At 43.7% G+C, this 13,782-nt stretch overlaps 1 protein-coding gene across 9 annotated transcripts in view; it reads left to right on the forward strand.

Moving 5' to 3' along the window:
• GRIN1 (glutamate ionotropic receptor NMDA type subunit 1) overlaps positions 1–13,782 on the forward strand; it is a 146,781-nt gene that overhangs the window by 12,485 nt on the left and 120,514 nt on the right. For all 9 annotated transcript variants that reach the window (XM_077475690.1, XM_077475701.1, XM_077475763.1 and 6 more), the window contains exon 2: positions 5,166–5,300. In XM_077475690.1, the coding sequence (XP_077331816.1) occupies positions 5,166–5,300 (135 nt within the window). The remainder of the gene's footprint in view (positions 1–5,165; positions 5,301–13,782) is intronic.

A 13,782-nucleotide genomic window follows, 5' to 3' on the forward strand; every position in this document is an offset into this window, starting at 1 on the left:
GCGGCGGTCCTTAAGTGGTTAAAATGTATCTTGAAAATTTTCTTCTTTGGGATCAGTTGACATGAAGTCCTCAGCTTGTAGAAAAATATTGTCAAATATAATTATTTCTACTTATGCCGCGTACACACGACCGGACTTTTCGAGGGACTAGGTCCGACAGACTTTCGACGGAGTTCTGACAGAGTTCTGACAGAGTTCCGACGGACTTTCCGAATGAACGGACTTGGCCACACACAATCACACCAAAGTCCGACGGATTCGAACGTGATGACGTACGACCGGACTAGAATAAGGAAGTTCATAGCCAGTAGCCAATAGCTGACCTCGCGTCGGTTTTAGTCCGTCAGACTAGCATACACACGAGCGGATTTCTCGGTAGGAATGGGTCCGGCGGAGTTCCGACGGAAAAATTTGAAACATGTTCCATTTCTAAAGTCTGTCGGATTTTTGCAAATCAAAAGTCCGCTGCAGCCCACACACGATCGAATGGTCTGCCGGAATTGTTCCGTCGGACCTTTGATGTTGAAAAGTCCGGTCGTGTGTACGTGGCATAAGGCTTGGTTAAAACCTATGCAGGTTGCATCTTGCATATTCCAGGTGCTATTTGTATTTTTCAATGCATGTTTTTGATCCTTTGAATTCTATGAAACCAGAAAAAAGTCCCTGACCCTTTCTATAAAATGCACAGATGTGAACATGACCCATAGGAAAACATGTTAAATGGACTGTAGCGTGTTTCTGCAAAACTGAAAATGCACTAAAAAAATGCATAGTTGTGAACCAGGCCTAAGTACCAACCAACTAAGGCTGACCATATCTAAAGAGCCTTTTCTTAATTATAAAAATGTATGAACCAAGGGGAAGGTAAAATCTCAGTTAGGCTGGATTAATAACTGCATTTTTAGTGCTTTTTGCATTTTGCAGATTTGCACTACAGTCCATTTAACATTGTTTCCTATGGAACATGTTCTGTATTGCAAATCTGTAAAAAGCACTAAAAATGCATAGGTGTGAATCCAGCCTTAGACATATAAGCCTTATCTGCAGCAAAATGTGGGTAGGGCCAGTCAGGCACATATGGTAGTCAGAAAAATTGAAACCTTGTGCCTGCAGTAGAAGTGGGCCCAAAAGGTACCTAAGAGCAAACACCACAAAATGCCAGTTATTAAATGTGCAGTGAGGAAAAAAGTATTTGATCCCCTGCTGATTTGTACATTTGCCCACTGACAAAGAAATGATCAGTCTATAATTTTAATGGTAGGTTTATTTTAACAGTGAGAGACAGAATAACAAAAAAATATTCAGAAAAACATATTTCAAAAAAGTTATGAATTGATTTGCATGAGTGAATGAATAAAATAAGTATCTGACCCCTTCACAAAACGTGACTTAGAACTTGGTGGCAAAACCCTTATTGGCAATCACAGGTCAGACCTTTCTTGTAGTTGGCCACCAGGTTTGTACACATCCCAGGAGGGATTTTGTCCCACTTCTCTTTGCAGATCCTCTCCAAGTCATTAAGGTTTCAGGGCTGATGTTTCAGCTCTCTCCATATATTTTCTATGGGATTAAGGTCTAGGGTCTGGCTAGGCCATAATCTTAATTTGCTTCTTCTTGAGCAACTCCTTTGTTACCTTGGCCGTGTGTTTTGAATCTTTGTCATGCTGGAATACCCATCCACGACCCATTTTCAATGCCTTGGCTGAGGGAAGGAGGTTCTCACCTAAGATTTGACAGTACATGGCCCTGTCCATTGTCCCTTTGATGCAGTGAATTTGTCCTGTCCCCTTAGCAGAAAACTTCCCCCAAAAGCATAATGTTTCCACCTCCATGTTTGACAGTGGGGATGGTGTTCTTAGGCTCATAGGCAGCATCCCTCCTCCTCCAAACATGGAGAGTTGAGTTGATGCCAACGAGCTTGATTTTGGTCTCATGTGACCGCAACACTTTCACCCAGTTCTCCTCTGAATCATATAGATGTTCATTAGAAAACTTCAGACGGGCCTGTGCCTGTGTTTTCTTGAGCAGGGGGACCTTGCGGGTGCTGCAGGATTTCAGTTTTTCACGGTGTAGTGTGTTACCAATTATTTCTTGGTGACTATGGCCCCAGCTGCCTTGAGATCATTGGCAAGATTCTCCTGTGTAGTTCTGGGCTGATTCCTTACCATTCTCATGATCATTAAAATTCCACAAGGTGAGATCTTGCGTGGAGTCCCAGACTGAGGGAGATTTAGGCCGCGTACACACGGGCGGATTGTCTGGCCAACTAAGTTCGTCAGACAATCCGACAGACAGTCCGTCCTATTTTTGAATGAACGGACTTGACCACACACGATGAACAGACAGTCCGCTGAAAGCTTGTGCGATGACGTGTACAGCACGTACGACGGGACTAGAAATACGACGTCCAATACACTGCAATGCAACCTTCAGCCGTGTAAATCCTTTCTGAGCATGCGCCATACTTAGTCCGTCCAACTTGCCTACTCACGAGCGGACTGTCCGCTGAAACCAAGTTTGGACGGACTGTATTACGGAAATTCCGAAAGACTTAGGCCGCGTACACACGGGCGGACTGTCTGTCCAACTTAGTCCGCTCAAACGTGTTTCAGCGGACAATCCGCCCGTGTGTGGGCTTCAGCGGACTTTTTCAGTGGACAGTCTGGCGGACTAAGTCTTTTGGAATTTCCGTAATACAGTCCGTCCAAACTTGGTTTCAGCGGACAGTCCGCTCGTGAGTAGGCAAGTTGGACGGACTAAGTATGGCGCATGCTCAGAAGGGATTTACACGACCGAAGGTTGCATTGCAGTGTATTGGACGTCGTATTTCTAGTCCCGTCGTACGTGCTGTACACGTCATCGCGCAAGCTTTCAGCGGACTGTCTGTTCATCGTGTGTGGTCAAGTCCGTTCATTCAAAAGTAGGACGGACTGTCTGTCAGATTGTCTGACGAACTTAGTTGGCCAGACAATCCACCCGTGTGTACGCGGCCTTAGTCCGCCAGACTGTCCGCTGAAAAAGTCAGCTGAAGCCCACACACGAGCGGATTGTCCGCTGAAACACGTTTCAGCGGACTAAGTTGGACAGACAGTCCGCCCGTGTGTACGCGGCCTTACAGTTATTTTGTGTTTCCTCAATTTGCGAATAACCGCATCAACTGTTGTCACCCTCTCACCAAGCTGCTTGGCGATGGTCATGTAGCCCATTCCAGCCTTGTGTATTTCTAGAATCTTGTCCCTGACATCCTTGGGCAGCTCTTTGGTCCTGACCATGGTGGAGAGATTGGAATCTGATTGATTGCTTCTGTGGACAGGTCTGTTTTATACAGGTAACAAGCTGAGAATAGGAGCACTCCCTTTAACTAGTTATGGACTGAGCCTACTTTTCAGACTTGGTGCTTACAGGCCTAGAAAATTACTTAGAACCCTCAATCATTATATATTTTTTATTCAGACACCATAGAGAATAAAATGGTGGTCATTGCAATACTTTATGTCACACTGTATTTGTGCAACGATCTTACAAGCGCAATTTTTTTGAAAAAAATATACACAATAAATATAAAAAAAATTTGAATTAAAAAATAAGACAACAGTAAAGTTAGCCCAATTTTTTTTATATTGTGAAAGATAATGTTATGCTGAGTAAATTGATACCCAACATGTCATGCTTCAACATTGCTCCTGCTCGTGGAATGGCGACAAACTTCGACCCTTAAAAATCTCCATAGCGATGTATAAAAATGTCTACAGGTTACTAGTTTTTAAGTTACAGAGGAGTTCTAAGGCTAGAATTATTGCTCTCACTCTAACGAGCGTGGCGATACCTCACATGTGTAGTTTGAACACCGTTTTCATACGTGTTCTCTGCATGGGGCACTTTAAAAAAAAAAAATCTTATTTATTTTTAATTTTTTACACTGTCCTTTTAAAAAAAAATGTGGTCACTTTTATTCCTATTTCAAGAAATGTAAACATCCCTTGTAATAGAAAAAATCATAACAGGACAAAAAGACCTCAGATCTAACATTTACATTTAAATGCAATAAAAAATAAAAATAAATGTATTTTTTTTTTGCTAAATTTTTTTTTCCCCTTTAAGATAATTGGGCAGAAGTAACGTTTGACATCGCTTCCGTCATCCAATAGTATGGAGCCGAGCGGGGGCCACCTTTCCCTCACTCGGCATCCAGCCTCACAGGGGAAAAGGACGTCTGCGCCGCCACTGAGTGCTCTGGTAAGTGGCGAAGACGACTGAAGTGCGGTGGGAGCGGGCCCTTTCCCACCCCCGATAAAAGTGATCTTGTGGCAAATCTCCCACCGAGACCACTTTTATCTGAAAGAGGACCGGCGTCTGCCGCTGAAGAAGATACTGAGGTTATGGCAGCTATCTGCTGTCGTAACCCCCCCGGTATTGGACGTCAAAGTACCGACGTATGACAGCGAGCGGCCTACAAGTGATTAAGAGAGTGCTCCTAATCTCAGCTCATTACCTGTATAAAAGGCATCTGGCAGCCAGAAATCTCGCTGATTGATAGGGGATCAAATACGTATTTCATTCATTAAAATGCAAATCAATTTATATTTTTTGAAATGTGTTTTTCTAGATATTTTTGTTGTTATTCTGTCTCTCACTGTTAAAATAAACATACCATTAAAATTATAGACCGATCAGTTCTTTGTCAGTGGGCAAATGTACAAAATCTGCAGGGTTTCAAATACTTTTTTCCCTCACTGTATTAGTCAAAAAAGCTTTTTTTTGTGTGCTGGTCTATGATTTAGTTTCACAAACTGTCTTCCTGTGAATTTTTGTCCCTAACAGCTGCCATTTCAGTGCCCAATAAGAATGCCTTGATGGCCAGTAAGGGCACAATAATTGTACAAGCAGTGGCAGTCGGTGGAGCTTAGTCATCAAGTCAAGGAAAGTCAAGTCTGGGTAATGGGTGAAACTAAATTAAAAGGGCTCACCACAGTAGAAGCTTTTCTGATGAATAAAGCTGGTATTTTGTGGCATTTGCTCCTAGGTAGTACCTTTACCTTTAAATGTTAATATTGAGTTGTGTTCAGTTAAGTTGCTATTTTGCCATAGGTGGCCTTATAAATGTTGATGGTTACATAACATTGCAATTCTTAAGATTGATGCTTACCTAAATTTACTGCTTCCAGGTTTACGCCATATTGGTCAGTCATCCACCAGCCCCAACAGATCACCTGACTCCAACGCCAGTCTCTTATACAGCTGGATTCTATCGAATACCGGTCATCGGGCTAACGACCAGAATGTCAATATATTCTGATAAGGTATGTATACCGTGCAGTGGTATTAATGATAACTGCAGATTTTAGATTTAACTTTGCTCATGTCCACTGATGATGGTTGAGAATGGCATACAATGCTGGTTTTCTTGTTGTCATTCATCCTAAATTACACTCCAGTCCCCAGATTAGAGATCACTGATTATGGCCTTTTAGAAATCTGTCTACAGCAGTGTTTCTCAACTCCAGTCCTCAAGGCACCCTAACAGGTCACGTTTTCAGGCTTCCCATTACTTTCCAGAGGTGACTTGATCAGTTTCAATTGCCTCAGTAATTACCACAGCCATTTCATCTGAGGGAAATCCTGAAAACGTGACCTGTTGGGGTGCCTTGAGGACTGGAGTTGAGAAACACTGGCCTACAGGGAGCCAAAATGGAAGGCTTACTGTTATGATAGGAGCTATAAAAGAGAAGAAATGAATCAGTTTTTAGTGACTATAACTAAAGGCAAAACTTTTTTTTTAGTTTCAGATAGAGTAGAGAGGGATTAGAATACCTGTCAGTTTTTATCACTGCCAGTGTCCCCTTTAGGGAAATTCACCCTTTCTGTTTGTCCTGTTTACTATTATCACTGAAAGTGAGAGTAAAAGAAAAATCCAAACTTTGGGTTGTCCCCAGAAAAGGATTACAGGGCAAATCTTCTAGTGGGGACACTAGTTCCAATTTAATTCCCTCGCTTTGGAGGGATTTCCTCTCACTTCCTGTTTTGGCCATAAGCCATGAAGACAGCAATAGCAAATAAAGAAGTGTACAGCGCATATTCTGTGTTTGGATAGGCTAGATACAGTAATCAAACCGTGAATATATTTGTATGCATGGTAACAGTTGTGTGCACATTTCTGCACAAACTTCCATGAGCACACAGTACACGTTTATGCAGGGCTTTTTTTCTCATGGAATAGGTGCAGGCACTTCCCGCTTCCAAGTCTCTGCACCCTACCCACCTCCGAGCACCGTCCCTTGGTTCACCCCCTACCTAGGGAATACAGGACCAAGTATCATTTTTTGGCGCTGTAGTTTGTATGGAATTTGCTCATGAAAAGCAGTAAAATAGTTCCCTTGCAGTCAGCAACAATAGATCCCCCAACAACAATATACCGCCCCACAACGAAATACTGCTAGCAACAATAGATTCACCCCAGCAACAACGGACCCCCACAAGCAGCAATAGAGCTCCCTCAGCAACAATAGGTCTCCAACAACAATTGATCCCCTCAGCAACAATATATCCCTCCCAGTAACTATGATTCCCCCAGCAATAATATATCCCAATAATAGATTCTCCCATAACAATAGACCCCCCTGCAACAAAACACCCCCAACAACAATAGATCCATCCCAGCAACAATAGGCCCCGCCCCCCACCAGAAACAATAGCTCTAGTAGTTAGCATCAATAGACTGTCCAGCAGCCAGCAATAATAGATCCCTCCCTCAACAGTAGATCTCTCCCATAAACAATAGATCCCCCCACAAGCAGCAATAGTCCTCCCCAGCAACAATAGATACCTCCAGCAGCAAGCATCAATGGACCCTCCAGCACAACCCAGCACCTCTTGGCATTATATAAATTCAGTGCTGAAGGTGCTGAACTGTGTTCCCCCACGTTCACAATGAAAAAAAAGCCTTGCATTTATGTACATGTCTTCTTCAGATTTGGGGACATAGTGTCTCATAGGGCCATTTACAAAGTAAGGGGGAAATCACCACACCCAGTATTTTCTTCTTACAACTCAAGCAACATTGCACCTCACCACAGCTATGGGACACCACCCTCTCCTGGTATAGTCATTCTTTGGTGACAATGATACTGTCATTTTGGCAAACCTTCATCCCCATAATCATTTTCTTTCTTCATTTCCCACTCATATACCTCACAGTTATAGGTCTGTTTAGAACTTTACTAAAACTTCTCTTCATAATGTTATATCTAGTCACTAACCATCTATCTATGATTAGTGAATCAGGTACATTCTTGAAGAATAATAATGTTGTTGGTCTCTGGTCAGTTCAGGCCTTCTAGTCTTGCAACAATTCTTCCTACAATCTCTTATAGTCTCTCTTTCTCTCTGGATGCTAGGAATCCTTCAGGCAACATATCTTAGTTCTCAGTATACATGTTACAATCAGACTGCACAATCTCTTTACCATTGATATTAGATTTGCCATAAATTAACCTACCTAGAAATGTCCAATCGATCTGTATCAAATTAGGAAAGTTCTTACACTACTGGAGGACCTGCATGAGGATTGTACCGTCAACTTGTAATGTTTGTGGTGCCCTTCAGAACCATGTCAGGAAGGAGCAACCCCACTTCAAACTCACACGGTAGCCTCTCAGTGCTTAGAGAACAAATGTATCCTCTCTCCTAATATATCTGACATTTCTTCCATTCAAAGAACAGGACTTTACATCCTACGGCAAGACGACCAACCTTATGTACCCCTCGTACCTGCATATTACTGGTTGCATATCTGCAACAAGCAGTAAGAAAGACATTAATTATGATATAGTAAACCAAAGAAAATGAGTTAACACTGTACTACTCACCTTCAACCAAACCCAGAAACATTTGGCTCATCTCTGTTGCCTATATAGTATGAACAGATCAGCACAATAATTTCATTCAACAAGTATCTCATTTCAAACCCAATGGACTAATCCTGCAACATAATCTTATATAAGAAAACCATAGAAGTGTAGGGGTATTACCTGGGATCAGATTATAAATCACTCAGCAATGCCAGAAACTGTAGCTAATATTAATAGCTTTCTGTTTCATACACTGTATAAAACACTCTCCTCTTAAAGAAATATGTGGCTCACCATGGAAATGTAGGGGTTAATCCTTTGGGATCAGAGTGCAGACCACTCCCCAAGACCAGAAAGGGTAGCTAATCTGATAATGGTAGTTTTCTGTTTTATTGTTATTTTATAAGGTCTACACTTATAGGGTCTTTTGTTTTATAGGGTTCATTAAGGTCCCATTCACAATTGTGAATAGGCCTGTTATTGATTAATTGTGTGAGACCCAGCAGCTCCCGCAGCCAATTGTGGCCACTGTCAGCATCCAGAGCAAATCATTTGCAGCCATGATTAACTGAATATCAGAGCTGGGCTCAGCCCTTCCTTCTCAAAGCTGGCCGCTCAGCTGTTGACTACTTGCCAGCTACTATCTCTCCACAGTGACTCAAATGTTGATGATATCCTGCTCGTCAGTCCTACCTATTTAAGCTGTCCAATCCAGGTGATCTCTGCCTTCGCCTTGGTCACATCTCTAGAGACACTCTCCTGTTTTCCTGTTAAAGACTTGCTTAGCTGACATTCCTTCTATCCCCAGATCCTGCTTGCTGTTCCACTATGCTCATCTCTGGCTCCCTGATGTTTTGGCTTGTCTGACTATCCATTCCGGGTCCTGAATCTGGCTATGTTTTGACTACATTTACTCTGTTTACCTTTAACTGTACTTCAGCTTCAGTCTGATTCATGGGTTCTGACAGTAGACAAAGGCCATGAATTCAGAGGATGCAGTGAATCCACTTGTTGGTAATATTTTTTACAGAATGGATGAACAGGATCACTGCATGGATCAGTTTTCCATGGTGTTACATACGCCCCTGAGTCGCACGGCTCACTTGGAATCTCCCACTGTGCTTCTCCGGTACAACCTGTGTTGCAGGCCATCCCTGCTGCTGCTCCAGTCTCTGTGCAGGCACCCTCCTCGAGTATTAGCTCTATAAGAGGTATGTCTGGTTCTGCTCCACTTCCCAGAAGCAAAGTAGGTTTCATAATATCTTTGCTTTCTGAGAGAGCCTTGGCCTGGGCAAACCCTCTATGGGAGACGCAAAAACCCGTTGTCTTGAGTTACCCTGAGTTTGACACTTCTTTTAAAAGGGTATTTGACATTCCTGCAAGCTCTGCTTCTCCTGCAAAGTGCCTCATGTCCATTAAACAGAGTACGAGAACTGTTGCCGATTACGCGATTGAATTCCGTACTCTGGCAGCAGAGGTTGCTTGGAACAATGAGGTCCTCATGGCTTCTTTTGCTCATGGTCTCTTGGATACCATCAAGGATGAGATAGCAGCCCGAGATATACCCACTGAGCATGAGAGGTTGATCACATTTGCCATCCTCATTGACTTCAGACTCAGAGAAAAACTCTACACTAAGACTTTAGCCCTTGTACACACGGTCGGACATTCCGACGGAAAATGTCCGATCGGACCGTGTTGTCAGATAATCCGACCGTGTGTGGGCTTCATCAGACTGTTTCCATCGGAATATCCGACCGACAAAGTTTTAGAGCTGGGCTATAAAATTTTCCGACAACATGATCCGATCGGACTTTGTTGTTTGTAGAGAATTCCGATCGGAGAAAGAGCCACGCATGCTCAGATCAAATTCCTAGACCAAAGCTATTGGCTACTATCCTGAACGTAGTCCCGTCGTAACTAAATAACATCATCATGTTCCGAATGATTGGATTTTCCAAAACAACTTTGTCCGACCGTGTGTATACAACACCAGTTTCGGACAAAATCCAACGGATTTTGTTGTCGAAATGTCCGACCGTGTGTACAAGGGCTTAAAGAGCGCTTGCGGAAGCCTCCTGTACATTTGTCTCTGAACTTTGCAGTCCCATCCTTGCCTCCCTCACCTCCCATGCCTTCTGGTACCGAGTCGGTCTGTGAAGATGAACTCATGCACTTGGGCTTCACGCGTCTCTTTGCGGATGAGAGAACCCTTAGGAGGAGGGAGAGATTGTGCCTTTATTGTGGCCAGGCAGTCACTTTTTGAATTCTTGTCCTACCCATCCAGGGAACACCCGAACCTTGAGGTCCTGTCACAGACAGACCTTAGGTGGCGTTGTTTTATCCACAGTTATCCAGAAGGATAAGTCCCTGGTTTTGGTTATCTTTTCTTGGGCTGAGTTGTCCAACGATATACAGGCTCTAATTGACTATGGGGCTGCAGGCCTGTTCATTGATGCTGCCTTGGTACTGAAGCACTCGATTCCGCTGCAGCTGCGTGACATTCCACTTGCCATTGAGGCTCTTGACAGAAGACCTCTACAGCCTGCCCATGTGACTCATGAGACTATTCCGTTGTTCATGGCCATAGGGGCTATTCACCATGAGATAATCCAATTCCAAGTTATTTCCTCACCTAAGTTTCCGCTGGTTATCCTTGGTTACAGAGGCACAACCCCTCTTTTGATTGGCTCTGTGCTGAGGTTCTCTCCTGGTCGCCACAATGCAGTAAGATATGCTTCCAGAAGGTAGCCAGGGTCCTGTGCACCTCTTCACTCTCCTCCCTGCCAGAGAAGTACTGCAATCTTAGCGATGTCTTTGACAAAGGTCAAGCTGGTAGTTTGCCTCCACACCGGTCTTATTATTGTACAATTGACCTTCAACCTGGTGCCATACCCCGTGCCCCGTCCCCCATCGTGGTTTACCCTTTGTTAGTCTTCGAGGATAAGGCCATAGAGGAGTATGTTGCAGACACACTTTCTCGAGGTTTCATCCGCAAATCCCCATCTCCTGCTAGTGCTGGTTTCTTCTTTGTGAAGAAGAACAATGGTGAACTGAGACCTTGTATTGATTATAGGGGTCTCAACGGTTTGACAATTACGAATGCCTATCCAATTCCATTATTTATGGAGTTATTTGACCGCCTCAAGGGAGCAACGGTTTTCACAAAGCTTGATTTGAGAGGGGCATACAATCTCGTGAGGATTAAGGAGGGAAATGAGTGTAAAACTGTGTTTAATACTAGCACAGGCCATTATGAGTACCTGGTAATGCCTTTTGGCCTTTGTAATGCCCCAGCAGTTTTCCAGGAATTTATTAATGATGTCCTCCAAGATTTGTTGCAGTTATGTGTGGTGGTTTATCTTGACGATATCCTCATATTTTCCAAGTCCCTGGAAAGCCACCACACAGATGTCTGTCCTGTGGTTCAGAAATGAAGAGAGAGCAATTTCTATTGTAAATTGGAGAAATGTGAATTCCATCATTAACAGGTTAAATTCCTGAGTTATGTAATTTCCACTGCTGGTTTCAGCAGTAATACAGTGGCCCCGACTTGTGGGTTCACATCCTCTGCAGCATTTTCTTGGCTTTGTCAACTATTATTGGAAGTTTATTCATAACTTTTCGTCTCTGGTCAAGCGAAAGGAGAGTCTCAAGAGAGTTTCTGTTCCTGTGTTGGCACATCCTGATCCTACATTACCTTTTATCATTGAGGTTGATGCTTCTGAGACTGGAGTTGATGCTCTTCTGTCTCAACGTCCTACTTCTGAGAGCACTATGCATCCTTGTGGCTACTTTTCCAAGAAATTGTCTCCTATGGAGTGCAATTCCGAGATTGGTGACAGAAAGCTGTTGGTGATCATTTTAGCCCTGAAAGAATCAAGACATTTCCTCAAAGGTACCACTGTGCCGGTTCTCATTCTTACTGACCATAAGAATCTCACATTCTTGTCTGAGGCTTAACGCCTCTCTCCCAGAAAGGAGCGATGGACTCTTTTCTTGTCTAGTTTCAATTACATTGTCTCATTCTTACCCAGTACTAAGAATGTAAGGGCTGACGCTTTGTCACCACAATTTTCCTTCACTTCCAAGATGTAGTCAGTTCTGTTTCCTGTGATTCCTCCTGATCGTATTCTGGCTACGGTTCACACCAGTCTCACTTCTCCTTTGGGTGACAAAATCCTTGTCGCTCAGGTCCATACTCCTCCTGAGAAACTTGTGACTGCTTCTTTGTCCCAGAGTGTCTGTACTGCCATGCTCCAGACTTACCATTCTCCCAAGGCTGCTGGCCACCCTGGGAAGAAGGGCCATTTCCCAAAAATTCTGGTGGCCTAGTCTACGTGCTGATGTAACCGCCTTAGTAGCTGCCTGTTCCATGTGTGCTCAAAGTAAGACTCCACTACATCTTCCAGTGGGCCTCCTACAACCCATACCCAATGGAGACAGGCCCTGGACCCACCTGTTTTATTGATTTCATTGTGGAGTTACCCAACTCCCAGGGCAACACAGTTAAGCTTATGGTGGTTGACCGTTTCTTGAAAATGTTCCATTGTATTCTTATTAAGAAGTTGCCCACTTTTAAGGAACTGGCTTCCATTTTTGCTTAGGAGATCTTTCGCTTACATGGGCTACCCAAGGTGATTGTCTTGGACAGGGGTAGTCAGTTTGTGTCCCGTTCTGGCAAGCCTTTTGTTCACAATTGGGAAATCAGCTTGCTTTCTTCTCTGCGTATCACCCACAGTCTAATGGGGCCACAGAACAAGCCAATCAGTCCTTGAAGCAATTCCTATGTTGCTATATTTCTGACCATCATAACAACTGGTCAGAGCTCTTACCGTGGGCGGAGTTTGCTCACAATAGTGCCTTGAATTCTGTTTCCTGATTTTCCCCATTTATTGCAAACCATGGTTTCCAACTTTCCATGTTGCCTGACTCATTTGTTCCACAGAATATTCCTGCGTTAGAGGAGAATCTCCGTGGTCTTCGTTCCACTTGGGCACAAGTCCAGGAGGCTTTGCAACATGCTAATTATAGGTACAGACTCCATGCTGACAGCAGACATCTGCCTGCGCCTTTCTACCAGGTTGGGGACAGGGTCTGGCTGTCATCTCGCAACCTCTAACTTCGAGTCCCCTCTCTGAAGTTTGCACCTCGGTTTATTGGGCCTTTCCATATTCTTTGCAGGATTAACCCAGTGGCTTACACATTAGACCTTCCTTCTAATATGTGTATTTTTAATGTATTTCATGTCTCCTTATTAAAACCTTTGGTCTGCAACCACTTTACCACCTTGGTGCCTCATCCTCACCCTGTACAGGTTGAGAACCATGAGGAGTATGAAGTACAGTCCATTGTTGACTCCCTTAGGTTCTGTGGGCACATACATTGCATTGGAAAGGGTAGGGTCCGGAGGAACGCTCTTGGGTCTTATCCTCGGACGTATATGCCCCTGTCCTCCTCCGTGATTTCCATAGACGTTTTCCCCTCAAGCCTGTTGATCCTCCTATGGGAAGGGGTCATTGAGAAGGGGGTACTGTCAGGGCTGCGCTCAGCCCTTCCTTTTCTGATCTGGCCTCTCATCTGTTGGCTAATTGCCAGCTCCTATCTCTCCACAGTGACTCACCTGTTGATATCCTGCTCATCAGTCCTGCCTACTAAAGCCGTCCAGTCCAGATGATCTCTGCCTTCGCCTTGGTCACATCTCTAGAGATGCTTTCCTGTGTTCCTGTTAAAGACTTGCTTTGCTAACATTCCTTCTGGCTCCAGATCCTGCTTGCTGTTCTACTAAGCTCATCTCTGGCTCCCTGACGTTTTGGCTTGTCTGACTATCTGTTCCAGTTCCTGAACTCTGGCTATGTTTTGACTATGTTTACTCTGTTGACCATTTATTATTATTATTATTATTAAACAAGTGACATTTAACTGTACTTCTGTC

The sequence above is a fragment of the Lithobates pipiens genome, unplaced genomic scaffold, assembly GCF_037356315.1.
Source record: "Lithobates pipiens isolate NorthernLeopardFrog02 unplaced genomic scaffold, aLitPip1_a1.2 Scaffold_1, whole genome shotgun sequence".
Taxonomy (NCBI): domain Eukaryota; kingdom Metazoa; phylum Chordata; class Amphibia; order Anura; family Ranidae; genus Lithobates; species Lithobates pipiens.